Genomic DNA, 27,507 nt, shown 5'->3' with positions numbered 1-27,507 from the left:
TCGAGTGTATACGAAAACATAGATACTTGAGCTATTTCCACTATAATATGCTTGAGCTGATTCTTGTTAATCCCCGAAAGTGTGATGATATTGTAATTGTCTAGATACCTACATATGTAATGGTGTAAACCCGCCAAGAAGTGCTTCAAAGTACAATCCTCCACGGCTGCCTAGTCGTGATGAAAAGAAATTTACAGCCTGCGGGGTAGTGAGGCAGTGCTTTTCTCTTCATAGGAGTCTTACTTCCTAAAAATTATCTCTGCTTGTCCTTTTCTCATATGAAATCTTGATTATATTTGTTGGAAACTGTGACTCTATCGCACGATGAGAGACCCGCCAGCACCAGACCATGCGCCGACTAAGAAGCCGCCTGAGGGGCAGCTGTCGATGAAGGAGATATGGGATGCTGCAGCGAAAGAATTCGAGGTATTATGTGGAGAGTCACTGCAGAGAGGTCAAATTAAGAGTTTCGAAGATGTTGAAAAGAAAATCAACAGCGCCAACCAAGTCTCAAATGGCGCCGACGAAGAACATAATGTAAAGTGGGAAAAGGCGAAGAGCGTGGGCCTCCAGTCGCTCAAATATCTCAAGATGCTTGTCGGAGCTGCTTCCCAGGCTTCCTCATTTGTATATCAGACCGCGTCATTTGCCATATAATAAATGCGCATACGCTAACAACCGTAGATACCAATCCCTGAGGCAGCGGCCAACATCTCCGGCTCTGCACTCTGCTTCGTCTTTGACATACCCGAAACCATCAAGGGCTACAACGATGCCATCAACCAAGTCTTTGGCGAAGTGTCCTCAGCCCTATCTCAGTTTCACATCTACCAGACGATAGGCAATGCCGACCCTTTGCTCACTCAGCAGATCCATCTGGTCTTGGTTAGTTTCGTCAAGGTCTGCGCTTATGTCGTCAAGTACCGCCAAGGCCGCAAGAGGGATCGCTTTCTGAAGCAGTTCAAGTCTGTTTTTGATGATGACTCAGGTTTGGCCGATCAGATGGCAGAGTTTCGGAGTGCCTTGCAGCAGCAACGCGATGTTGAAGGGACAGTCACGCTGGCTGTGGTTGTCGAGACGAAACAAGACATCGCGCTCCTACTCGAACAATCCATCGTTTTTGGCAAGATTGCCCAAGAGACACACCAAGTGGTGCAGGAGACCCAGAAAGGAGTGCAAGCCCTCAAAGACGACGTTGACCGTATGAGGACTCTCATTAAGATTCGCGACACTCTGGGTGTGCCGTCAACCGTCCGCCTCGACACAAACACCACCCAGACTTGTAACGACATTGCCGACAGGTGTCTCAGTGGCATGGGATCTTGGATCTGGACACACGAGGCATATACCGCTTGGACAGCCACCAAAGATAAAGACAAGGATGCGCAGCGTTTGCTAATCGTGTCTGGCCCTCCATCTTCAGGCAAGACATGTGCCACTGCCCTCATCACCAAGCGCCTGGAAGAGCAAAAAGGGCGCACATACGTTGCTCATTACTTCTTTCCTTCTAGCACCAAGAAAGCCGACAGCGAAAAGAATTCGATTCAGTCGGCTCTAAAGTATATGGCCTTCCAAATTGCCCGTGTTGATGTGGCAGTTCAAAAAGTGCTGGGGAGGGCGTGCGAGGAAGAACCCTCTGCATTCCGCCGCTCGGGGAGCCTCGACACCTTGGACAACCTCTGGGAGAAGCTGAAGATTGGATCATCGGGATCGAATGCCGTCTACTATCTCGTGTTCGATGGGATTGAAAATCTACCCGATCAGCAGGTCAAGATGCTATTAGACTTTGTCTTCAGCCCCCGGATGGCAAAGGAATCTACCGAGCGCGTGCAGATTCTGTTGAGCGGGACGAATGATCAGTTCGCAAACTTCCAGGAAAGTAGCAGCTCTCTAAAGATCCAGATGGAGAAGCATAATCCACCAGACATGCGCATAGTAATCGAGGAGGCGCTCAATCAACGAGGAATGTTACAGAACACGAAGCCCGATTCGGACCAGCAAAGAGCAAGAGACAAGATCCTCGACAAGCTGCCGCAGAATGTTGAGGGAAGCTATTCGAGACTTCAGTTCGGGCTGGACGATGTGATGCGCCTTTTGAGCACGCGCACTGCAATGCGCGAATTGGACCGGATGCTGGACCAGTCAATGAGTAGCCACGAAGCGGCCATTAAGAATCTGCAGAGGACTTTGACAGCAGATGAGATTAGTGAGCTGAATGAATTACTGAAATGGGTTCTGTTTAGCAATGATACCGTGACTCTGGAGAGACTTGAAGCCGCCATGGTATGTGCTTGTTCTATGTAAACGTGTAAACTACATATGTCAGATGCTGGACTGACAAGCTCTAGTTTTTATACTCGGGGACAGAATCGCTTGCTTCTCTTGAGTACATCATCAAAAATAAATACTCAGCTGTTCTGAAGCTTGATGATGGATGTGTTTTCGGTCAGGATGGCGTCAAGGATTATTTGCGCAAAGACACAGACTCATCTGGGAGGACATCAAACACCAAAGATCGCGCCACTATCAGCATGACGATTACCATCAACAATGTGGACCAGGAACTTTGCGGACACTTCCTCTGGGACCTTGCGCATAAAGCAATTCGGGACAAGTTCAACTTTAACCTTGATGGCGACGCCTCCAATGCCTTGCACGGTGGCAGGGGTACCATCGCGGTGGACGAGTTTGAGGCGCACCACACCATCGTAACACGAGCATTTGAATACTTGAGTAAGCCGCCTAGGGAACAGACTGAGAATATTGGGCCGTACCTTGTCACTTGGCTGCCGTTTCACTTGTCCCGCCTCCGCCAGCTCGAAGACGATGACCAAGGATCGCTTATGCCGAGTGAGCAGTCCGAAATTGGACAGAACCTGTATAAGCTATTCAAAAGCGGCGAGATTTTCTTGCGTCACAAGAAGAGTTTCCAGGAGGCATGGTGGATAGTGAGCGAAATAGAGGATTTGCAGAAGTGGTTAATGGATTCGGCCATCATGCGAAGGCTGGATAAGAGATGGCGTGATGAGGTGCAGCTAGCATCAAGCCCAACAAGGGGCTATTTGAAGGAGCTTGTGAGAGTAATTATCGAGGGATTCCTCAGGGAAAGGAGCTGGGAAATCACTTCTGCTAGCCAGTGGCTTCTTCGGTTCATGAAAGCAGTAAGTGGCATTTCGTGGTCCGGTATTTACAAGTATGATGCATAAACTGATGGCGTGAAACAGGATGAGAGAAAACTTGAGGTACATGCTGAGACCCCCGATGACAGTGCTGATGATACCTTCCCCGAGATAGACTGGGACCATGTGAGCACCTGGTGTCAAGGTATTCTAAGGTTGCCTGATTCGGAGCTCAATTCGCTCTGGTACGAGCGCCTTGCCACAGCCGCAGCTGATTTTATGGTCAATCCCAATGCTGCCATATCTCTTTATCAGCGCGCCATAGAGGAGAAGAACCCCAGCTGGCTGTGCCACCAAGGATTGGGGGCGGCGTTTTCTAAGCAAAAGCGAACTTCAGAGGCCATGGCTCAGGTGGAGATGGCGTTGAAGAAAGCTCAACAAGAAGATGCCACCCCTAAACCAGAAGCAAAAGATATCGTTGGGTTATACTTACTGTTGGGCCAGTACGCTTATGAGGCAGGCGATGTTCGTAATGCGGACAAGTACTACTCATTAGCATGTGAAGGAGGCGATGAGCCTCAAGTAAGAGATGGGCAGTTGGGTCGTTTAAAATCAAGACTGAGCCTCTCCAACACAGAGGCAATACAGTCGCTCAAGGGCACATTAGCTCAAGAGAACGGGAAAGAGGAGATGACGGCCGCCATGGAGATGCTTGCGCTAGACACCCACCACGATGATCTCATTGCAAGGATGTTTGTCGTGGTAAAGCAAGATCCCGATCTTCTAAAGGAAGTCTTGGACGCCATGGAGAGAGCAATATGGAACTTGACGCCAGGTAACATCTCCAAAGTGTTGACAGGGGATGAGCGTTTTGCCGAGGACGAGGCTCGCAGCGTTCTCCTGTGTGATCGAGGCTTCGCCGCATACCTGTTCAAAGTCTCGTCTGATGGCCTCAAGTCCGTTAACGAAGCCTTGCGTCTGTGGGAAGAGAGCCGTGATCTGCTCGCCAACGTCGGCGGCACAAATGCTCTATTTACACGGCAGCGTGCCACGACGGCATTGGCAGCCCATTACTTCCAGAATATCGCAGAAGGGCTGCAGCTGAATTATTATGATGCTCTAGCCAAACTGACCAATCTGGCTAATTCAGATTCCGACTACAATTTCTATCGAAGCGATGCTATCGGCTTCCTGGGAGCCGCGCATGTGCTTTGCGGCAAAAAAGAGTCGGCCAAAGAGGTACTAATGCCACGTATCAAACAAGGTCTGCAGATCCTATCCGATGACATACTTGAGAACGACACGGTCGGGCTTTCTACCCTCCAGAGGGCGCTGGAACAATACCAGGATTTCAAGAACGCAGTTGTCGCTCTGTCACAGCTGGGACAGCCAGATCTTGTAACAGACGCCTTGTACTTTGAGGTCAGCGACATCACGGAGATTGACGATGAGAGAAAGTTACAAGCATTGGGCGTGGTCTCTGAGCTGGCTAAAGAAGTACTTCGTGTCATCAGCTCTCAGATTCCAGATATCAAACTCCAATCCCAGCGCATTGAGGTGGCCAAGGCGTATATCGACACTCTTGTAGCTACCACTGAAGCCAAGACAGAGGTGAATGGCAACAGTGTGGGCGAAACCCCAAGAGTTTCCGATCTGACTGCCTACTCGCACCGCCTGCTTCAGTCTCGCATCTTGCCTCTTTACGAAACACACACTCCCAGTGTTGATAAAGAAGCTCTTGCATGGTCCTGGAGTTGTGATGGCCGCACTTTGGACGGTAGCGGATGCGGCAAGTGGAACAGTTTCGAGGAAGACTTCTACCAGTGTATCTACTGTTCGAACAAAGATTTTTGCGGCGACTGTCTTAAGCGACTGCGCAACCCGGAGTCTGGTGTGGATTTTATGGAGTGTAGCACAAAGCACAGGTGGCTGCAAATCCCACACCAGGGACACAGCATGTATGTGAGCACGAGAGCCAAGAACGTGCGTGTGCCGATGGATGTCAGGCCTATAGACGGTGATGACAGAATATTGAAGGCTTATTATGCCGAAGATGGGAGCGGAGAAGAGATAACAATAGAGGAGTGGAAGGAGAGAGTTGCAACTGAGTGGGGTATTTCTCTCAAGAGTCTGAGTGAGACGTCGAGTGAGGATGGGAAGAGCTAGATATACCAGAGATCACTGTTTAAGAAATTAGATAATAAATGAAAAGCTACCTTTTGCATTCTTCTGATATAGCCAAATGTCCAAGTTTCTGAAATAGGAGCTATTGCGCGTTTACATGTGTGGCGTCACTGTAGTTACTCCTTTCCATAAGCATCTCCTTGATGAATATCTGAGCGACCCTTTCCAATCGTGACCCCAAACTTATGGTTGCCCCTATTACCTAGTACTTGACCGTTGAAGCCGTTTGCAATGCGGTCGCCTTGCTGTAACTTGACATCATCATTCACCTCTGTCCGCTCCCAACTATGGCCAGTGCCCATGTTGCTGATAGCTTCTTGTAAAGCTTGCTCCAATACATTATCGGTATTGGCCTGTGAAGCCTCATGCAGTAGCTCCAGGACAACGGGAGGTTGACCATCTTGGATTTCTTCCACTTCCATGCGGCAAAGTTCACGCTGAGGCTCAGTGACTTGCTGCATCAACACCAGAAGATTCAAATTCTCCGTAATGTCTTCAAGGAGCCTGTCAAAATGTTTCTTGTCGCGCAACGCCCATTTCGTTTTTTTCTGCAATGCCACGCCTTGAATACGCCGAGAAAACATTTTGCTTGTAATCGATTTTAAGGCTTGGGTTGGTGCGTCGATTGGGTCCGGCTGCTTTAAGCAATCAGTCATTACATGTTTAAGAAGGCACATATCAATAAATAAATACCGTTGACTCTGTGCCATTGGTGGCTCCTGGCTGGTCACAGTAGTTCCTAGATTTGTTCTCAAGCTCTCTAGTATCTGCCAAGATAAGGTCAAGGAGCCTCTGGGCGGTCTCAGTCGTATTGGCATCAAAATCAACGACTCTCCGTTTTCCCGTCTGCGGGTCAGAGAGTACGCCACTAGAGATTCCCCATCTTGTAATTTGTAGTTTCAAGGCTTCTAAACGGGCCTGACACTTGTTGAAGTCTTTGCCGAAACGCCGACCAAGTTCCACATATTCGAAGCATTCCACGATGGAAATGAATGTCGCTGGAAGTGAGGTCGCAAGCGACATAGCCCCAAAGATGGCTACAGCTGGATTGGCCATGGAATGAATTAAGAGCCTTGAAATATCGTTGTCATACAATATAAGAATTAAGAGGATTCACACCAGATATGTTAGGCTAGTTATCAGTGTTCGAGAGAACCATTCGACACGCTTCCTTAGGTTCAGGGAACGATTGATCCGATGTTTCAACGTACAACAATACCGCGAGGGTCTACTCTAGTGACCTTTATATAAGATGTGAAACTACAGAAGAAGACAGGGGAGAGGTATCACATCGAACTTACCCCTCCCGGAGACTTGTGAGGTGTAACATCGTATCGGATACCTACATGTATGTAGGTACTGTTTGATTGGATTGCCTAGGTAGCACATAATAGTAGAAATCCACGCCACTTAACAGAAACAGCCTATCGAATTCAGCCACGAAGCTTGCATCTACACCGAGGCCCAATATATTCATCATGCTGCGCTAGCCTCCATCCCAACAACGGGCAGACCAGGGGGTGATATTGATAAAGCTCAGTATATAAAAGGTAGTCCCCAAGTACAGTTGCAGTCTATGTCCTACTCTCTGTCAATTTCGCTCTAATTTGATCACTTCGCGTATAACAGAAAAACATCAACGCAGCTTGAGGCGAGATGGCATCGAACGGAGAGCCAAGCAGACGAGGACATACATATGGCCCCACTACAGTACATGATAACATCTTACACCAAGGAGATAATATTTACCTAGGTAATGAGACGCCCAAAAGTTTGTTCACTCAATCATCATGTGTTTTCACGTTGTTCATACACTAACAATAGCAGAAACAATTGATTGCCGAGAAGCCCTTCTACTCAAAGACCCATTTATATATAGAGAGAGCCTCAAAAGCGACAAGGGAGGAAGAGCCTCCGGAACTTGCGAATGGATCAGAGAGAATGAGATCTACAAATCTTGGCTTGACGGCGATGAGCATTGTTTGTGGATTTGTGGCGGCCCCGGCAAAGGCAAAACAATGCTTTCAATCTTCTTGACGGAAGAACTAGAGAGAAAACAGCCCAAAAGAGAGCACGACCAGGATATAACATTGTTGTACTTCTTTTGTACCAATGGAAACGAAAACTACGACAATGCAATAGCTGTGCTAAGAGGATTAGCATATCAGCTACTCAGCAAGCATCCAGATATATCAACATATGTGTCGTCGTATTTTCAGACGGCAAAGCATACCGAAAACACATTATCATCTCCGGAAGCTCTTTGGATAGTATTCAAAACACTATTACGGGTCCCAAATCTGGGTATCGTCTATTGTATACTCGATGGACTCGACGAATGCGATGAAAAATCCATTAGGAAACTAGTCAAACAGTTCCGAGACTTCTACTCGCCATCAGATCACACAGAACCGATCGCCCAAAATTTGAAATTGGCGATAGTGAGTCGAAAGATACATGGACTAGAAGGCTTCCCACAGATACGATTGGATCCTGACAATGATAATCTCATATGCGATGATATCAAACGATTCATATCTTCTGCAATGCAGGAATTATCACGCCATCAAGGTTATGATGATAATTTCCTCAAAGATATTGAGAACATTTTGCTGAGACGGTCCAAAGGCACTTTCCTGTGGATAGGATTCGTCATGAATGAGATATTAGGGGTGTCAACGCGCATGGAGGTAATGGACGTGCTAAATGCTCTTCCTCAAGGACTCCCTGCCATGTACGGCCGGATGTTACGGCAGATTAAGAGCAGCCAGCGACACATTATATCGGCAATATTGAGATGCGTCACAATAGCTCGTCGCCCAATGACACTGGAAGAATTAAAGACGGCCGTCTCTCTCTTGTGCAATACGCCGGTTGATAGCACTACGATCATGCGTGATCAGATAGCATCCTGTGGACCTATCCTCCAATCTTCCGAAGAACAAGACACCTGTAGTCTTGTCCACCAATCAGCGAGGGACTACTTATTGCGGGAAGAGGCCGACAGCGATCCAATACTTGAGGAGTTTCGAATCGAAGCGAAAGAGGCGCATACTAGTCTAGTAAGAATATGTCTTGCTTGCATTGAGAACAGCGACCTCTGCCATAGACCTCTGGATATCACGGATGCATCAGTTTTGAAGAAATCGCCTCTATTAGGCTACGCAGTAAAACACTGGCCAGAACATGCAAAGCATGCAGACGAAGATTTCGACTTCTCAAGGACTTTCTTCCAAAAGAAAGATGATGCGCGGGTGCACTGGTGGCGAGCTTACGGAAATGGCTCCGAATGGCACAGGCATGAGATTGGTACTCGACCCCTGTACATTGCTTCGTATCTCGGGATCAATTCATTGGTCCGAGAGATTCTTCAGGCAAACGCGTGGCGTACCGGTCTCGAGTTCCGAAAATATGTTAACCAGAGAAACGAGTATGGCATGACGCCACTGATCTTGGCCGCCGGCGAGGGTCATCATTCCGTGGTGCAGCTTCTTCTCGCAAACGGCGCCGATGTTGACTTTCTCTCAGAACCCGCCTATTGGGTTTCTACGGCGCTAGAAGCTGCCGCTGAAAGAGGGCATACAAGTGTCGTACAGCTGCTTCTTGCCGCCGGCGCCAATCCAGAGCTTCCAGGTAACGATATGGCGCTGCATCGAGCTGCAGAAATCGGCCACGCGGCTATAGTCCAGTTGCTGCTTGACAAAGGCATCGATGTTAACGCAACTACATGTACTAGCCGCATCCTTGCAATCTGGAAGACCCCGCTAATTCTAGCTGCTGGCAATGGTCACGAAGCTATAGTACGGCTGCTACTCAATAATGGTGTCGATGTCAACATGAAAGATGAATTTGGGAATACAGCGCTGCAATTTGCTGCGCGTAACGGCCACGAGGCCATAGTACAGCTGTTGCTCGAAACTGGCGCCGATGTTAATACACGCGCGACAGCCCTAAGTAAAGCTGTTGACAAAGGCCACGAAGCCATAGTACGGCTACTGCTTGCAAATGATGTTGATGCTAAACTTGAAGACAAGGCACTGCGCCGGGCTGCGTGGGGCGGCAACGAGGCCATGGTGAGATTCCTGCTCGCAAATAGCGCCCATGCTGATATAAAAGGTACATGTAGCATGGCGTTAATCCGGGCTGCTGAGAGAGGGCATGAACATATTCTCCGGATTCTGCTCGAGAAAGGCGCTGATATAAACGCAAGGCATACACATCATGGCATCTGGTACACGGCGTTGGAGATGGCTGCCCGCCAAGGTCGCACTACTACAGTCCAATTTTTACTTGCAAATGGTGCTCGGAACATAAGCACAAAGGATGCAGAGAAGCCCAGCAGAACCGCACTGGAATGGGCCGTTCGAGGAGAGCATGAGGACATAGTGCAACTGCTTTATAGACAGCGTCAGTCACTAAGATTTAGCCAAGGCATTGAGGTTGGCTATGTGGGGAGGGTATAGAGATGCTATTACACAAATATTGAAATATGCAGATAGATAAATACCTAAGCAAGGCAACTATATATCAATTCTAGCCTCTTTTTAATATCTCCTACAGCATCAGTGTTACAAGCAATAGAAAGTTATCTCGCTCTTCGTTCAAGTTAGTTATCAGCTAACTCTCTACTCCTGCTAGCATTATTATAGTAGTTCAACCTTTGGTTAGGTGCGTTGATGAATATGTACTTATGCACAGCTGTATATGCATTTCTTTCAAAGTTATCAATATCATTTATAATTTGTTATGACTATAGGAATCCCCTTTAGTGTGAAATTTTACTTATACTACAAGTTCCTTGCTCATTACACAACTGCTTCAGGAATTGTATTTAAAAGTTGTTATAAAACTATAATATCCCAGCAGTTCTTGTGACTTTCATGAACGGTTCTTAATCAATCAAAGGCTTCGCGTCTTGTAATTAGGTTCCTTGACATGGTAGCAATATAATATAATGGCCCGATAATATTTGGGTTATAGTCGAAGCCAAAGTTTAATTTCCTGCTTTGTATACTAGCATTATAATTAAAAAGGAATAAACAAATATCCCGGAGTTCTCATTCGTAGACTAGCATTTGCAATTGCAGATTGCATAGGAAGACCTTGTGTTATAGTTTCAGTCCTGACTTCATCTATCCATTGGAATAGAATATTGCCGCAACAGATATGTAGCAGGTCTATCTGCATAGGGCAGAACCTATAACTGCCATGGTGTGGAGCTTCTGGAGAGCTAGCGAGCTTGCTGAAGAGGGCAGAGAGATTATAGCCTCTCATATTGAGAGCCTCATGATATTGTTGCTCTTCGGGGTGTGATGGGATCACATAGGCGGGGAAAGAAGTTTCATATAAGCGACTGATGATATCTCGAAGATAGTGGCACGCGTGTATGTGCGCCTCATCCAGAGTCTGTATTCGTATTATGCCGGATTCGTCGTAGAATCTGCGGAAGTTGTAGCCAATAACAGGATTTTTGGCGGGTCATTGACCATGCTTGTTGACATATTGAGCAAACCCCAAACAGCTAAGATTACAATCAAAAGACGCCAGAAGAGAGAGAAGGCCTTTTTGGAACGTCTTTTAGGTTCATGGTGCCCCCAAGATTATTGGTATCCGATCCATAGACACTTCTAGTAGACGCGGAACTTTCTCATATGTCGTCGCCCCGAGAAGCTTCAAGATTTTCGACCATGGTGAATCAAACCACCTAGCTTGGGACAAACCTAACGGTCAGCATATTTATGCCTGTAAAACACAAAGTGGTAAATTAACTCACATTTACGTCAACTTGGCTACAGTAGATTCGACTTGGATACTGGATACTAGAAGTGTTAAGATCTAGAACAGAAAGAGTAAGATTGCAAAGCAGATTAGACTCTCATTCATTTTTGGTATCACAGAATTTAGGGGTCTAATTGAGTTACTTACAATGGGATTCTGCCTGTCGCAAGTATTCAACAGAGTGATTTCTACAATTGTGACAGAATTGAGACAGTATTACTGCTGGAATTCTGAGATGGAGTATTAGAAAGAGGAAAAGTGTTATGCTTGTAGTACTCTGTGAAGAGATTGCATCAAAAACAGCCCTCGGCGTAACCTTGTCGAGGTGATAAATATGGCAGAGTGTTAATGACGCCGAGCCGAATACTAAGATGAAGTGTTAGGAAGAAGAGGAATTTAGATTTTCGTGATACTCGACAAAGACATTGTACTAAAGCAGCTTCCGGAGGAACCTTGTCGAGGAGGTGAATGCAGCGAAGTGTTAGTAACGCCGAAGCCCATAGTTGACTTAAATACAACCGTGGGTTCTCAATCTATCACCCCGTGTATCCGTTCTCATCCCACGGCCCATCAGAGTAGACTAGCAGGGCCGTCCTAAGATAGCCAACATATCACTCCCTTCTAAGTAATTTTTATATTTCGGAGTCCAGAAGATACTATACACCCATGAAACCCCCATGAGAGAAGTAGTAGATGCATATTTACAAGCTAGAACTTGAGTACATTGGTAAACCAAGGGAATGAACATGGGTGGATGTACAGATAAGTGATGTATACGATAATTTCCAATTCTCTTCATGTTTGAACTCTTCCTTTATGATCGCCACTATATCTTACTCATAGTGCTAACAGGGTGCTTGTACGGATAGGCCAAACTGGCATCACAACTGCCGCCGGCTAACCAATTTGCCTTCGCCATGTCGCCTTAGTATATCGCAAGTTAGCTCGGTTCATGGTTAGACAGCAGTTGTAAGCGCTAATCTTGGCACTTTTTACTAAGACGCAGAAAGTCCCAAGATTGTTATGAGTGCCGGTCTTAGCCGAACATGTTGTCCCTTGAATGGCCTTGAAGTCGACCATCATGGCAAAGGTCTATACGCAAGGATGAGGTCTTTCCAATATGAGTAAGAGCATCGCATAATTGTAATTATAGACACTCCGTTAAACAACACCATTGCTGCTAACTGAAAAATAACCGTTTCAACAAAAAAGAATTATCTCCTTCGCACATCAACAGACCTTAATACAACTATCAAGCCCAAGGTTCAAAGTTCATCCTGGACTACCCAACCGCCAAAATGAGTCTTAGACGATCCTGTACGTCCTTTCCATGGCCTCATCGCAATGGGAACAGTTACCACGGCTTCGCAAATCAACATATACTCGGACCACAACTGCCAAAACTTTGTTAAATCTTTTTTCCCTGGAGACTGCGATGCTTTACCCCAGCCAACTAATCTTTGGCTCTCACAAACGAGTTGAAGAGACTACTGATAATTTCACTTCACTACCCTCGTTTTAGATAGTTTAGAAAACCCGTTGTTAACGCGATATTCACAATACACTCATCTTAAACCCCTAAAGTCCTTTTATCAGCATTACCGGCTGCGTGTAAGATTACTCACTGCCACCCTGACCGCCAGCCAACCTAAACCAGATGCTTGTTTGTTTCTCCATTTTTTAACGTCCACTTAGTAGGCTGGTTGCTTTTTATTACTACTTTGTAGGTAACTTAGTATAGTAGTTCCTCGTTCCTCTTTATAACTTGGGTATAAGGTAACTCAGACCAATATAATCCACAGGCGAGTGAGCCACTCGGGCAAGCGAGTCATGTACTATTACTACAAACTTTTTTATTTGTTTATTCAAGTGGTATTTATATCCACTAAGCCAGCTAGATATATAGAATCACATCTAGGCAGTAGAGCGGAAGGGGCAACAAAAGTACCGTCCGCGTTTACTACATTTTGGTATACAGGAGGAAATGAGGTTTTTATTCTCAATGTAGGTTAGTAGGGATGAGGCTACATGGATTAGCTTTTGAAAGGGTTTATAACTAATAATCTAAGGAAATGTAAGTACTAAGCAGGGCGGTCTCTGTCAGCGGTATTACGTCAGGCAGGAAAGGAAAAGCTTAACCATCCTGCATTTTGCAAAAGGCCCGAACCTATGGCGATACTCTAAAATATCCCCGTGTCCTGGATCTCCCGCCAGGAGCCTTTACAGGATTCTTCCGGGGGTAGAGGCTCCGAGAGTTATGCCGGGGGTTACGCCGGGGATTATTCCGGGGCATCATGGCACCAATGTTTGCAACGGAGAGGAAAGAAGGGAAAAAAGAATAAGGAGGGAGAATAGAGGAATCTTACCGTACCAGCCTACATGTAATCCCCGAAGTTTGGCTCTCTCTGCATTAGCCCACCTGTTGATATGCGTGATGGCAGCCCAGTCTTGAGCGTAGGCCGGGAGTTTCAATCCCTCTTTGGCGATTTTGTTCGCTTTTCCATTGCCAAATATGTTTCTCGTGGTGACTCTAAGGGTAAGACGAGATTGACCTGGAAGAGTAACGTTTCATTGATATTCAGGTTCCTCATTGCTCATCTTTAGGCGGCGCAATTCGATGTCTTAGAGAAAATAGAAATAAACCTTGACCCTGGGCATTATACAGAGTAATGAGAGAAAAACTAAATCCACATCATCCATAAATCCTGCTACCACCAATCACCTCAGTCGAATAGTCTCGACCTCATCTCTCCAATCTCGCCTATGGTACTCATCATCTCTATACATAAGCCCATGTATCCAGCCTTTCCCAATAACTATGTACTCTTCGCCTTGCTTTCTTAAATACCACGGATATCCCGACCCAGCAAGAATAGCCACTACATCGCCCACCTCAACGCCAGGAAGCCCAGTCCCAAAGAACCCGTTCTCTGTGATAACAAACTGTTTAGGCGCCCCTGCCTCAGTAGAACTCCATGCGGGATCATCCTCTTGCTTCAACAGTTCCTCAATAGTTTCCATAGGTATGTGATCCAATAAGCTCTGAGGAAGTGACTTTTCACCTCGCCTGTTTTTTTCTTTCATCTCAGCAATCAGAGGTCCCAGCATCCGCCTAAACTTGAGTCGATGCGACCAGATCTGCTGAAGTTTTTGGTAATTCTCCGCGCAGAGAGTCATCCAAGATCGCAAAGCATCAAGTTTCAAGGATACAAAGTCGCCACCATTGATGATCCTCATCCCAATGGGGTTGTCTGCCACAATGGCTCGCCAAAACGCTCCAAAACGCTCTTCTTGGGAACCATATCTCGTTCCAAGGTTTTGCTCCACCACTGTATTGTAGAGATCAATCTCGTTGTAAAAGTCTTCATCTTGTCCAATATCAGTAGACATTGTCACTGTGTCGACTATGTGGCCAGAAAGGATCAGGTAGTCCCCTTGAACTTTTGCATCATACTCAATTAGCATATCAATCTGCGGATCGTCCTCAGCAAATAGAACGTTTGAAACGCCTCTATTAGAGGTCCAGTCAGGAACCCAGCTTGGGGGAGAGGTGTCATCTCTAGATGGGTCAAATTTGACAAACGAAAGGATATAGTCCCTTCTCGGCTGGTTGTCAATTCGATGTTTAGGGTAGCTGTCAACAATATGTTTGGCCGCATCTTTAAACACAGTTTGAACATCCAGAGAATAATCAATGGACGTCTTAGCCCATTGGTGTTGAAGTGGAAGCTCTGAAAAGTGTCGTAACAGTCCAACCAGACTGAAGATAAGATCTCGCGGGTCTGTGGCCAATTGGTTGCCAAAGTCACCCATTAGACGCCCAAAAGTAAGGTCGCACATTTGTTTAGACTGTCCTCTTGTTCGATAGGACCCGATTTGCGATATTGTTTCCAGCAATGACATGAAGTTGATGGGTTTCTGGTCTGGCGGTTGATCCATGACTTGCATGAGTGTTCTCAATGATGATCGTACATCAAATACACGCACGTCATCCAAAACGACATTCTTCACATCCAACCCACTCGAGCGTTCGTATCCATAAAGCAAACAAAATACGTCAAAGCCAATCTCATGTTTTCCACAGACCAAGGTGGCCTTTTCGGAGACAATAGCCTCTTGCACAATCCAAGCCCGTCGCCAATATGGCTTGGATGCGACGTGGTCTAAAACTCTCAGGAGTTCAACAGATTGGACATCTGTCAGCTCAAATTCCGCGGGCTTTATAGCTTCTAAGAGAAAAGCGCAAAAGTCGGGAAAATCCTTCTCCTCGGCTTTTTGAACACGAGGCTTATCAAGGTCGAGAGCAAGAATCACATATTCTGGGCCGCCGTTTGTTTCTTCTGTCTCCAAATCTCGATATGCCACAGTGACCAGCCTAGGATCCGGATCGGGAGATACGAAGTGACGGCGAGCATCTTCAGATACCCATTGACTAGCATATCGATCTCGTACATTGGCCACAATCTTCATTGACTCCAAGTCATTGCTGTATAAAAATACTGGCGTTTTCCCTCCTGGTCGTTCAAAAATCTGCTTGGATCTGGCATATTCATGTCGCGCCTTGGCCACCTTGAACAGCCTTTCAAGGTTCGGATGATCATCTTCGCCAAGCCACATGACAGTCTCCTCAGCTTTTGTGTATATCTCCATCATCAACCTCACTTGCTGGTTTCGTTCAGTGATGCAACTCTGATCAATACAAATTGCATCAATCCACCATGTTTGCGTTTCTGAGACGTCGCGAAAGCGATGAAGAGCGTGGAAGAGATTGGCCGTCACACTCAACTCTGTGTCGCCTGAGTATATGGTTCGTCTGCCGACTTTGGCATCTCCCCATACGTAAGATAGTGCCGTATAGGGACCTGGATCTTCCAGAGAGGCGGATCGCAGCTGGACCCTCATAGGATCGAGATCACTTCCAGGCAATAGTTTCAGTAGACGGATGTAGCGATCGTTGAGTGGCTGATACAAAGGGGTACTAGATTCAGCCTGTCCACTGACCGAAAGTATCGCGGCGACTTCATTTTCTTTGCCGCCCAGATTATTTTCGGGATTCTCAAAGGACATATTCGGATTCTTTGGTGCTCGAGAGCGGCATCAAAGCCTATTCATTTGTTGCCTAGCATATTATTTGTACGGTATATACATAATAATTGAGAGGGGTAAGTCTCAAAGGATGACTCTTGCGGGCCAAGGCAGATTTACTCTCAAGTCAAGGCTGCGCTTTTTTGCAGTTAGATACATGCACGACGCCACCCTACTCTCCAGCTTGAAAAAAGCCTAGCCTTACTCAATTATGCAACTAAGATCACGATCCAAGTGAGGCCGCATTTTGAGGCTAATAGGCTTTGCTCTGAAATGCCTATCTTTATATCAATGTCCCATAGATATGACGATGAATGAAGCTCTGATAATCAAAGTGGCATGCTCCCCTGGCTATGTAGATAAAGAGGGTAGTTCATAAACTTACACGTATTCATACGGGAAAAGCCAATATTCACCCTGACCCAAGAGATTTCTCTGATTCTTCAACGTGAAATTTCTTGAAGTCATCCCAAACCATGAGCAATCCACATCTCGGAGATTCTGCTTTTAACATTTGGCTACTGTACCATATCTAGTGCGTATGCGTCCATAGTTCTTCGAATATAATAAAATTTTCAAGGAGAGTTTCGGCCCTTTTCGATGCCATGAGCCATTCGCTCGCTGTGGCTAACAAAATACTTTTTGAACATCGTCACATGGTTCATAATAGGTACACATACCTGTCTATACTTGAATATCTACGGATAAAGGCAAAAATCTTCACCAAACAATTGGCAAAGAATGTATTCTTAAAGCCTCGAGACTTTATTCAGTGGCATACCACATCTCAAGCTAAGCTCTGGATAGGGCTGCAATGTATATGTTTTGCGCACTCTCAGTTTCGACGATCCTTGATAGACTTTCGTCGAGTACCGATCTAGAAGTTGTTCTTCTCCTGACTATCTATAAGAAGGGCCGTTGGCCTTCCTCGTCCTCGTCCTCCTCTTTCCTTTCTACACATCACACGCACTCACATCTGACACTTGAGTCCTCACAATTCTACTATATCCCCTTGACCCCAATCACGAGGCCTCAATACAAGATGAAGACCTTCATCGCCCTCCTTCCCGCGCTTGCCTTGATGGCATCCGCTTCTCCCTTCCGCCTCGCCAACGACAACTCATCTGTCGAGGATGTAACCCCATCCATCAAGGATGTTCCCTTGTCTACCAAGGACGTCTCCCTTGAACCCCTCGCCGGCAACACCACCACTCCTGGCATTGACAGCCTGCCCACCTGCGCTGTCCCCTGCATTGAGGTCGCCATCAAGTCGGCGTCCGATTGCGAGCTCGACGATCTCCCTTGCCTGTGCAAGAATCGCGCCAAGATTGCCAAATCCGCCAAGAAATGCATCCTCAGTACCTGCGGTGCCAAAAAGACCCAGAGTACGTATTACTACTTTTTCTGGCACCAGGAACCGACATTGACTTTTTATCTAGAAAAGGTGGTGCCTCAAGTGCAGGCCTTGTGCAAAGCCGAAGATAAAAAGGAGGAGGAGCGACGAAAGGCAGAGAAGAAGAAGGAAAAGGAGCAAGAAGAGGCCAGAAAGAAGGCCGAGAAGGAACAAAAGGAACGCGACAAGAAGCAGAGAGAGGACGAGAAGAAGAAGGAAAAGGAGGAGAAGAAGAAACAAAAGGAAAAGGAAAAGGAAGAGAAGCGGAAGAAGAAGGAGGAAGAGAAGAAGAAGAAGGAGGAAGAAAAAGAGTTTGAAAGGCTTCGGAAGGAAGAGGAAAAGCGGAAGAAGGAAGAGGAAAAGCGGAAGAAGAAGGAACAGGAAGACGCCGAGGCTGGCGAAAACGAGAAGAGAGACGACAACGAGGAAAGGGGCGAGCCCGATTTCACGCTTGAAAAGGTGAAGGCGGCGCACACTTGGTGGAAGCTCGACAAAGAGCACCCTGTCAAGGGCGAACCATTCTAGTGGACTTCGGTCTTTCTGGGGGCTGCTCTGGTCTGGACCTTGTTGGAAATGGGATACCTGATAAGGGGAAGAGTAAGGGGGCTATTTGTTGTCCCTCGCCCTTGACAAGTTTTTTTTTTATATCTCTTACTATAGTTTAATTATCCCAAAAGAGAGTGTTAACTTGGTATCACCATCTCCATGAAAACTCTCATCGCTTTGATTGACTGCTTCCTGAAAACATCGTCGGTACTTTCAATGATACGAGTAGAGCAAATAATTTACTTGGAAAGAAGCCGGTCGATAAACATCAGATATAGGTATAGGTGATGAAACATCATCCAACGAGAGGACCTCGATGGATAAAACTTAATCTCGCCCTGATACACTGGTAGGAAACCTTCCAAGCCACAAACAAACTCCATCTGATAAACTTTACAAGCCATATCGGAATAGAGGAGAAAGTTCAACGAGACCCATCTCTTCGATAAGAAGAAGCAATCTCCAATATTCCACCAGAGATACTTTTCTGATACTCCATGACTGAAACGTTCTCATTGCCATAGCCCTAATCAAGATATCTCCCCTAATCTTATAATGAGCCAGCCTTAAACTTTATCAAATCAATCTCAACATTTGTACCATTACGTGTAACCTAGGGGCAGAAGCGCCCCTCTGACTGGGTATATACTACATGTATCCATCCTCGCAATATATAGCGAAGGCTAAAAAAAAAAAAGCAAGGAAGGGGGAATATCCATCTGAGACCATCCCATCCTCATTAAAGCCTCATCCGCTCTTATATTCTTAAAACACATGCATTAATCCGCTCTTCTCAACGAACCCTCGGCCATTCAGGCCCTGCTGCACCTTATTTTCGTTGAGTTTTCCCAAACAGACACGCCACATCACACCGTCCGGCAGAATGCTTCCTACGCCTTCTCCCATCCAGCCGGGCCCTCTGCCTCATACACTCCCTTCTTCGAGATGACGCGCCCGAGACCTCGATGAATCTCCGCTTGAAACGGTTCGAAAGGAATGCGCTCGCCGTCGATGCTGATGTATCCGCTCTCTTGGTTCCGCGGGGTGATGCGGTACGCCGAAATCTTCTTGTAAGTAACATGAGGGTTATCGAAGAATTTGCCCGATTCGACAGCGAGAAGAGCCTTGGTGACGGCCACGGGCGAGATATCCGCGGGGATCATGACCAGATCCATGAGGCCGTCCGTGGGCACGGCGGCAGTGAAGAAGTTGGCGTCGGGCGACATGTAAGCCATCTGTCACCATCGCGTTAGCACTTAACTTTGCTTCTATAGGATACAATTCTTCCCGCAGACTTACGTTTCCGACATAAAAGGTGCCGATGTTGTCATGAGACGCCGTCTGCCAGTCTCCCGGAATCTCGTCTTGGACTGTCCCATACTTCAACTTTGGCAAGCCTTCTTCCCCGGCCGCTGCAACCTCAGCATCCACGTTCAAAAGAGCAAAATCAGAAGCATATTTCTTGTAGTGCTGCTTGATCATCTCCTTGCCCTCAATCTCCAGCTTGACAGACAGGTCAAACGGATACGACCTCTTCTTGAAAACGCGCGTCGCCAAGCCAACCTCGAAGCGCGTGTTGCCCATCCAGCGCATATTCTCCGTGCCCAGGTCGCTTTCGGCAATGAGCCCCAGAGCCTGAGACAGGAACGAGAGGATGCGTCGGTCACCCTGCGTGATGGACACGAGATCCAATGGCATCACCACGCCCTTTACGACTGCCAAAGCCGACAGCCCAGCATCGTTGGTTCCATTGCAGTTCAGCGAAAACGCATTGCCCGATCCGCAAGGAATGTGGCTCACGGCAATCTTAGCTAACGCCTTCGCAGCATCAGGTCTTTTCCCGAGCCCATTGAAGATTTCAAACGGCGTTCCATCCCCCGACAATGCCATGATGGTATCGTACTTGTCAATATCCGCCTTCTCCGAAAGCTCCGTTGCCTCTCCGCCCCTGCTCAAGTTGACCACGTCCAACTCCATCCGGGCAGCATCGAAGATTGGCTTGACATGCTTCTTCCACTTGCCCACCGCTCCTCCAGGGCCCGAATTGGGATTGATAAGCACATACGCACGCTTCCGCGGCTTTGCTTCGCCATACGCGGCCGCAATGAGCGCCGACACAAACGTCTCAGGCGACGGGCCGCCAGCCTCAACCTCTGGAGCAGGAAGCGCAAACGTCCACTTTTGCAGCTTCAGCGACGACTTCCGCGGTGCCGCGTAATCCACCACGAGGGAATCGTCACGCAATTCAGCCCACAGAACATTGTACAGCGGAATCGTGTGTTTCCCCTTGCCATCTGCACCTCCGAGTGGTAAGCAATTGAAGCAGGAGAGGTCGTCGAGGAGCTGCTTGCCGGAAGAAGCTTTGCCATTGGATGACTTGTTGCGTTTCTTTCCATCGGGATCTATTGAAAACACACTGTCAGCTCGAAATCCCAACCAGAACCAACGGCATGTCTTGCTTTTGCTTCCCATACCAAAAAGAACGAGGTCCTTCTCGCCAATCGTCAACGTCTTGTTGCCCCCCAGGCCCAGGCGCATCCCAATTGCTTCAGAGGCCACCATCTTCTTTGCGCCGTTCTCAATACTCGCAAGTCGTACGGGATCCTGCATTGAGGATTTCGGGGGGTTGTTACGTTACGAATCTCGGCGGCCGAGGTACCCGAGAGTCCGTGGTTGGGGAAATTGAAGCTCGCCAAGCAAGGGAGTGAAGCCGCACAGCAACGAGAGGGTAGCAGAAACAAAAAAGAGAAACCGTAGATAAAGAAGAGGGGATGGCGAGTACGAGTAAAAAGATGAATATCAGCGAGCGTGAGATATTGGGCCAAGGAATGACAACTAGCTGGAACAAGCCGGGCGAGCAGAAAAGGGAGAAGCTTCAAGCCCCTTCTCACGCGTAAGATCCAAAACTTGGCGATGCAGCGACTTGCAAACGGCCGCGGCACTTTGACTAGCGCCTGGAGGATGCGCTAAAGAAAGAGCTCCAGCGCTCCACAGGCTCCAGTCAGCCGCTATCCGGAGAATCGCACCAGATGGATGAATCAGCATACGCATTCCAAGTTGATTGATCCAGATTTGAAAGTGAAGACAACAACACAGCTTGAAAGAGTCTCAGTTGTTGCCTTTATTGTAGTAGTAGCGAGTATGTACAAGTAGGTATGCAGTAATATTGACTATTTTTTCAGCTCAAGAATGATCCAATACATATTAGCACTAGAGTAAGCACCCAAGCATCTGATACATGTCCGTCATTCTGCAGCAAAAACGCTCGCATCAAACGCACACACAAATCGTCGAATCTCTCGAATCTTCTTCTTCCCTCCCCTTCATCTTTCAAAATCTTCAACTCCACAAATGCCTACCAACTTTTATATAATGCATCCCGTCCTCCCCTCCAAAATCAAACTCCCCAGAGAAAACCCATTTCCATTCCGCAGAAAGCCCGTTAACAAGCCTCTCCACCGAATAGATTTGCATGATGCGTAAATATGAAGCGTAACCCAGACCCCAATATCTCAAAGTCCGCTTCCAAGCCAGTTTTCACTCTCCTCCTCCAGACAAGGGGCCTCTATCAGATTACCAACCTGTAAATACCACATTTTCCATAGTCACCAGCCCCTGGTTTATCCTCTCTTTTTTTTGGTCAACCAAGTATACCGCATTTGATAATCTACTCGGATAGTCTTGAAACGTTGGGCCACTTGGCCAGTGCTGCCGTTCTGAAGGCGTCTGTTTCTTTGCTTCTCCAGCTCTTGAGAGTCTCCAGCGCAGCTACGGCATCCGTGAATGTCGCACTCGCGTGTTCAATGAGGCTAGAAATCTCCTTCTCGCACTTTGCCACGTCCACACCCAGCAACAGCCTGGCCTTGATGGCGGAGAGCACATGGAGGGGGCTAGCCTGGTGCTTTGCCTGGAAGGCTTCGTTGTATTTGCTCAGATCCGCAGTCTCGTCCACAGGCTTGAATTCGGCCTTGAGGGTTTCGAGAACCTTGGGAGGGAGGTCTGACGGGGCATTGTCGAGCAGCTTTCGGAAGGCAATGACTTGCTCGTGCACCCTCGGGTTCTCGGCATCAATGCCCAGAGCCCGGTTGAGGCACTGCAGCGCAAGGACATATTTCCCTACAACGGCTTGTTAGTATCCCTCGTGTCAAATATTCTTACTTCAAAGACGAGCATTGCTTACTTCTGCGCATGTACACCTCGAACCCAACAATCTGGGCCTCGATGCTCTTCGGGCTCACTTGCAACATTGGTCCCAGGAACTTCATTGCCTCGCCGAGGGGATCTGTCGTCGCCGCCAAGGTCAAGCCAAGAGGGTCTTCGTCCTTCTTCTTGGCGTCTTCTGCTTTGCCGCCCTTGTTGGGATCTTGCTTGGCCTGTCTCTCCGCCTCCTCTCTCTCGAGACGCTGCTGCTCCTTTCTGGCCTTCTTGGCCGCCTTCTTCTTCTCAAGGACATCCTCCTCATCCGTCCCGTTGGTTCCGTTGGCCGAGGGCTTCTCTGCCAGTTTGAGGTAGAGGTTAATAGCATCAAGAGCCACTCTCGTGTAGACTGGGTGGTCCCGGAAGTGGTCCTCCCAACGAACCATGTCGACGTAAGCTCGGATATGGCCTTTTCTGAGCGAAAAGCTGTGGAAGTCAAACTGGTCATCCTGCCAAACCTCAAAGATGTTGTTCAAAGCGTGGAACCGCTTCAAAGCAAGGCCAGTGTTTCCTTGTCTAGCATAGGCCTCCCCATCTTCCGTCAAGAACCAGATGCACTGCATCTCCAAAAGGTCTGCAAGGGGACCACCGACGGTCTCTGCTCGCGTGAATAAGCCAACGGTCTTGAGAGCTTTCTCGTTCTCGTTGTTTCGAAGCTGATACTTGGCACACTTGCTGTTAATGTATCGGTCCTTCAGATCGAGTCTTCGGGCCTGGTTCATCATCTCCGCCGCCTCCTTGATGTTGCCCTCGTGTTTCAATATCCTGGCCTTGGTCATGTGGAAATCGACGCTCTTGGGATCCTTTTCAATGGCACGATCAACATACTCGCGGGCCTTTGCCAAATCGCGACTCATGTGGTAGTTGTAGTGCTGAGCCAGGTAGTAAAGTGCAGCGGCCTCTCCCTTGTCTTTGCTCTCAGAGTCGACGTCTTGGGATGTGAGGTACTTCTCAACGAGCTCTCTCAGAGTATCCTTCTTGAACGAATCAGAGTAAAGGTGCTTCAGGTTGGCAAAGAGGGAGGGGATTCCCTTGTTCAGCACAAGAGTCAGATATGATTCTGCGACCTGTCGAAACTCATCACCTGCAAGAAGAATTGTTAGAAAAAAAAATCAACCTTCTTTCTCTCAAGACAATCCATCAATCATCGTTTTTGAACGGGGCTCAATTGCTTACCGCTGAGGAAGTCGAGTGGAACTCGTCGTGCAATGTCGCAACGAGGGAACTTGGCAGCGTACTCGTCGTAAATAGCCTTTCGTGCGACCGCATCGTCAAGAGACAGCTCCATGGCCTCCTCCAGCTTCTCATAGTAAAGGGTGTGCTCCGAGTTGCGGTCGAGGAGGAGTCGGTAAGCCTTGACAGCATCCTCCTTGCGCCCCAGCTTGAGGAGGTAGTCAGCACGGCATTCCAGCACCGCCAGTCGATCCAGGTTGTGCTTGGCACCAGTGTCCAGGTGGTCCAGAGCTCGTTGGTAGTCGCCCTGCTCGGCAATGATGGAGTTCTTGTACATGACCGCCTCGGAATGCTCAATGTCGAATCGAGAAGGGGGCGATTTCAGCGTCTCTTCATACGTGGTGAGCACCTTTTCCGCCTCCGTAAGGCTTCCAGCCAGATGGTGGGCAATAGCCAATGCCGTCCAGCTAGAGCGCAGCTGCGGCCTCGCCTGGAGCATAGCTGTCCGGCTCTGGATGTATCCCTGGTAGTCCCGAACGTGCACCTGGAGGATGGCAAGGTCTCGCTGGATCTGGGCAGAGCTGGGATCGAGCTTGAGAGCAAATTTGTATGCCTTGATAGCCTCCTCAAAGTTCTTGACCGATCGATACAGGAGACCGTAGACATGCCAGCAAATGTGGGACTTCATGTCGACCGTCAGGGCCTCCTTTGCCAGAGGGAAGGCCTCGTCTGACTTTCCCTGGCTGTTGAGGATCAACGCCTTCATAGCCATCGTGTCTCCATGTTTGGGGTGCTTCTTGAGGATCAGCTCGGCCGTCTTCAAGCCTCGCTTGTACTGCTTGTCCTCGAAGCTGCGGATGATGGTTCGGAACTGCGCCGCTTCTTTCGGCGCCAGTGGTTGGGGCATCGTGACGAAATTGCCGGCAGTAGCTCGACGGAATGACTCGATGCGTGGTCGATGGATGACAGGTTCTGATTTCGGTTCGAAATGCAGCCAATCAGGTAGCGACGGATTGTTGCCTGTCAAGGTCGAGGCGAGCCCAAAGGAAAGGTGGTTTGCTGTCTGTTGCTCTTGTCGCGTGGCTCGTGAGTCAAAAGGACAAATGGCCGCTCCCAGGTTGACAATGCGCCGAGAATTCCCGTCCTCTGCACTAGTGAAGAAGCCGAATGTCGCCCCTCGTCAACAGCCGTCTCGAATCGAGCTTCGGTGCGCGTTCTCGTCAAGAGGTTGTACGGATGCCTGCAGTGCTTGATTGGAGGCCAGAAATCGGCGCAGCAAGACTGGACTGGATGCTGCCGGCGGGACTTCGGAGTTGGCTTCCTCCACTCGAACGAGGCCAAATGCCAAATGCCCCACCATCTCGAGGCTCCAAAACCCGAGACAAAGAGACAGCTTTTGGCGGGGTAGCTGCGGGCTGGATTCGGGAGGGAAATGATTCGGCTGCAGGTGGCCAGAGTTGATTCAATTCAACAAAGAGGCGCTTGCAAAGACTTGATTGTCATAACAACAACGGTATTACACGCCGTACGAGATGAGAGATGCACAAAAAAGTTATCAAGTTGTTTTAGGAGACAAAGATAAATGGTAGGGGGGTTTCATATTGTTAGTACAGAGTGCACATTGAGAGTACACTTTTTTGTTTTATACACAAGCTTGGCGTCTATATTCCAATCCACATGTTCGTTTTCACATTCAAAATCGTACAAGCACTTGCTGCATCATTAGTCCATACAGGTACCAAGGTGGTGCTGGTTCTCGTCACATCCCGTGTCATGATGAAGCCGGGTTGCCATCGCCTTTGCTGAGCTTCTGTACAGCCTCCCAATTGCTCATGGCATCTTGCCAGCTCTGGCTCGAAGTACCGCATCTTCCCTGTATGACATCCCAAGTCCTGCTGCGGACAATGTTCTCTACGGCTCGTTCCTGTCGCATCAGGAGGGCAAGGGACTGGGTGCGAGCTTCTCGGGGGAAGAATCGTCCTGAATACGGATCCAGCCTTTCGTCAACGATCCGCTCGCGGTCTCTCTGCTTCTCCAGCTCTAAAACGGTAGCCTCGGGGTCATCGGGGTCCGGGCTGGTGGCAACGATGCCACAGTAGCTGAGAACTTCGGCTCTAGCCTTCCACGAAGGAAACAAGACCTTCTCCTTAAACGACTGACATGCTTCAGGGTCGATCGGCTCGGCAAAGGATCGCGGGGCACGCTTCGAAGTTGAGCTGGGGTCGAAGCCCGTCCGAGCCGGTGTTACCAGAGCATTGAGATTCTGCGTGATGGAGTCGTCTATTGATGATCGAGACAGCCGCAGGAAATCTGAACAACAACAATAAGCATGGTGCCGAGCCACATTGCCACCCCAATACTAGTAGACCACGTACCACGAAGCGTGCCAAAGGAGAAGCAAAACTGGGGTGAAAGACGAGGCTGCCCGGGAGGCTGCGACATGATGGACCCGGGCTTACTGGAGCCACCCACAGCTTGCGCTGTTGGAGTGGCGCCTTTCCACAGGATTTCCGCCACTATGTGGGAAATGAAGACAACGGCCTAGGCAAAGCGTTTCAGGCGGTGACGCGGCTCGCTGGGCTGTGCGTCGTCGCAAATGTCACGGCGAGTATGGCGAGGCTCGGAGAGTTGATGGCGACGCGAGTATCTCCAAGGCGGATGGCATGACGGAGTCCAAAGTCGAGAGACGGCGCCGTGCCGGAACAACAGGGGCGATTTTCGGACCAACGTAGACCCGCCAGGGAGGGCTGCTGGGGTACTTTGTGGTACATGGATTAAGGATGGGATTGTTTCGATATCATTTGAGATGAATAGAGTATTGTCGATTATGGAAATTTCTATGTTGGATGTCATGGAATTTATCCATGTGATTGTCAAAGTAGGATTGCTGTAACCCAGGCCGAATCACATTTTCCGTGAAGCCTGTACTGGTTGCGTCCCTGCAACAGCTGAGACAAGCTCACGCGAGCACCATGAAAGCTCACGGGTACTTGGGTAGTACTTAGTACCTACTAAGTCAACCTAGCAGGCTGAGGTTACGTTGAAGTTCATGTTGAGATTGCAGCCAGCCAGCACTGCTGCACATGAGTTGTCAAGCCGGGGTGAAATTTGAAATAGCATCGTTGTCAAGAAAGCACTGCCTTGTTATGAAATCACGTTGATTTAATGCGAGTGTCAGAAGATGACCGAAACTGCGACCGAGTCTGCAAATCGCTGGCGCAGCTTTGAGATGGAACCTTGGAATCTTGGTAACAGGGGTCTGGCAGCTGTGAAATCATTCCCGCCAAGTCTCTTATTTCGACAGCAACAAACAGCTGAGAGGTACCACCAAGTACATGCGTGCAGCTTTGCTCTTCTGATTTGACAAAGAGGCAGCCTCAAACTGCCAACCAACGGGTCGGTCCTTGGCACAGCAATAAGCATCTTACCTCTGTCCTGTCAGGAGGTTGCGTCGTCCAGCATGATCATCTCGTGTCATTCATAGGCGCAAAAGAACATTACGAGTACGTTGAATCCATTTATCATTGACCCATGCAACAAGTCCGGAGCACTCCCGGAGTAAACCAGCAGCTGGAGCTGACCAACTCCGAACGCCTGTCTCTCGTACTCGTATTCCACCCCAGCCCTGCTAGGGTCCTCCAACTTACAGTTAGCACTGACAATCGCCCAATCGCGGGCTGCTCCAGCGCTGCCCTTTGCCTTGCTGCAGTGCGCAACCCCACACGGCACGCACCCAGTCCGGTACATCGATCTCCCCTGATGACGATGGCGGCTTGTCGCGTGGCCAAAGTCAGTGACGTGCTGGAGCAGCGCTTTTTTTGCAGGGCATTTGCAGCTTTTTGCTCGCCGCCGTGGCCAATGATGTCGTGCTGGACAGGTGCCTTGCATTGTGTAAATGATACGCCCTCCCAATGCAGCAGATACGCATTTGATCAATGTGATCTTCAAACGCCCACAATCCCTGCTTTTAATGTACAACCGCCTGTAATTGTGATTGTAATTCCATAGCCCAGGTAGATCCAAGCAGCTGCA

The 27,507-nt window shown here is 48.3% G+C and overlaps 7 protein-coding genes across 7 annotated transcripts; 3 read left to right on the top strand and 4 right to left on the bottom strand.

The window, feature by feature from the left end:
- Positions 1-324: 324 nt before the first annotated feature.
- Positions 325-5,285, top strand: Triagg1_3266 (uncharacterized protein; the record flags this gene model as incomplete). Its single annotated transcript, XM_062897539.1, has 4 exons — positions 325-627; positions 685-2,283; positions 2,349-3,161; positions 3,225-5,285. 4 exons carry the CDS (start codon positions 325-327, stop codon positions 5,283-5,285), a joined length of 4,776 nt encoding a protein of 1,591 aa, XP_062757790.1.
- Positions 5,286-5,419: 134 nt separating this feature from the next.
- On the bottom strand, positions 5,420-6,359 carry Triagg1_3265 (uncharacterized protein; the record flags this gene model as incomplete). Its single annotated transcript, XM_062897538.1, has 2 exons — positions 5,420-5,941; positions 5,997-6,359. The coding sequence occupies 2 exons, from the start codon at positions 6,357-6,359 to the stop codon at positions 5,420-5,422; spliced, it is 885 nt and encodes a 294-aa protein (XP_062757789.1).
- A 1,766-nt stretch (positions 6,360-8,125) lies between these two features.
- Triagg1_3264 (uncharacterized protein) lies at positions 8,126-9,766 on the top strand (the record flags this gene model as incomplete). Its single annotated transcript, XM_062897537.1, has 1 exon — positions 8,126-9,766. One exon carries the CDS (start codon positions 8,126-8,128, stop codon positions 9,764-9,766), a length of 1,641 nt encoding a protein of 546 aa, XP_062757788.1.
- A 4,033-nt stretch (positions 9,767-13,799) lies between these two features.
- Triagg1_3263 (uncharacterized protein) lies at positions 13,800-16,148 on the bottom strand (the record flags this gene model as incomplete). The annotated part of the gene is made up of 1 exon (XM_062897536.1): positions 13,800-16,148. One exon carries the CDS (start codon positions 16,146-16,148, stop codon positions 13,800-13,802), a length of 2,349 nt encoding a protein of 782 aa, XP_062757787.1.
- A 1,060-nt stretch (positions 16,149-17,208) lies between these two features.
- Triagg1_3262 (uncharacterized protein) lies at positions 17,209-18,084 on the top strand (the record flags this gene model as incomplete). The annotated part of the gene is made up of 2 exons (XM_062897535.1): positions 17,209-17,551; positions 17,606-18,084. The coding sequence occupies 2 exons, from the start codon at positions 17,209-17,211 to the stop codon at positions 18,082-18,084; spliced, it is 822 nt and encodes a 273-aa protein (XP_062757786.1).
- Positions 18,085-18,995: 911 nt separating this feature from the next.
- Positions 18,996-20,715, bottom strand: Triagg1_3261 (uncharacterized protein; the record flags this gene model as incomplete). Its single annotated transcript, XM_062897534.1, has 3 exons — positions 18,996-19,340; positions 19,405-20,507; positions 20,580-20,715. 3 exons carry the CDS (start codon positions 20,713-20,715, stop codon positions 18,996-18,998), a joined length of 1,584 nt encoding a protein of 527 aa, XP_062757785.1.
- Positions 20,716-21,772: 1,057 nt separating this feature from the next.
- Positions 21,773-26,246, bottom strand: Triagg1_3260 (uncharacterized protein; the record flags this gene model as incomplete). The annotated part of the gene is made up of 6 exons (XM_062897533.1): positions 21,773-22,221; positions 22,286-23,386; positions 23,479-24,621; positions 25,339-25,785; positions 25,851-26,016; positions 26,079-26,246. The coding sequence occupies 6 exons, from the start codon at positions 26,244-26,246 to the stop codon at positions 21,773-21,775; spliced, it is 3,474 nt and encodes a 1,157-aa protein (XP_062757784.1).
- Positions 26,247-27,507: the final 1,261 nt, after the last annotated feature.

Source organism: Trichoderma aggressivum (genome assembly GCF_033847375.1).
Source record: "Trichoderma aggressivum f. europaeum strain CBS 100526 chromosome Unknown scaffold_009, whole genome shotgun sequence".
Classification (NCBI taxonomy): domain Eukaryota; kingdom Fungi; phylum Ascomycota; class Sordariomycetes; order Hypocreales; family Hypocreaceae; genus Trichoderma; species Trichoderma aggressivum.
Note: the sequence above shows the minus strand (reverse complement) of the source record. Positions and strands in the feature narration are given on the sequence as shown.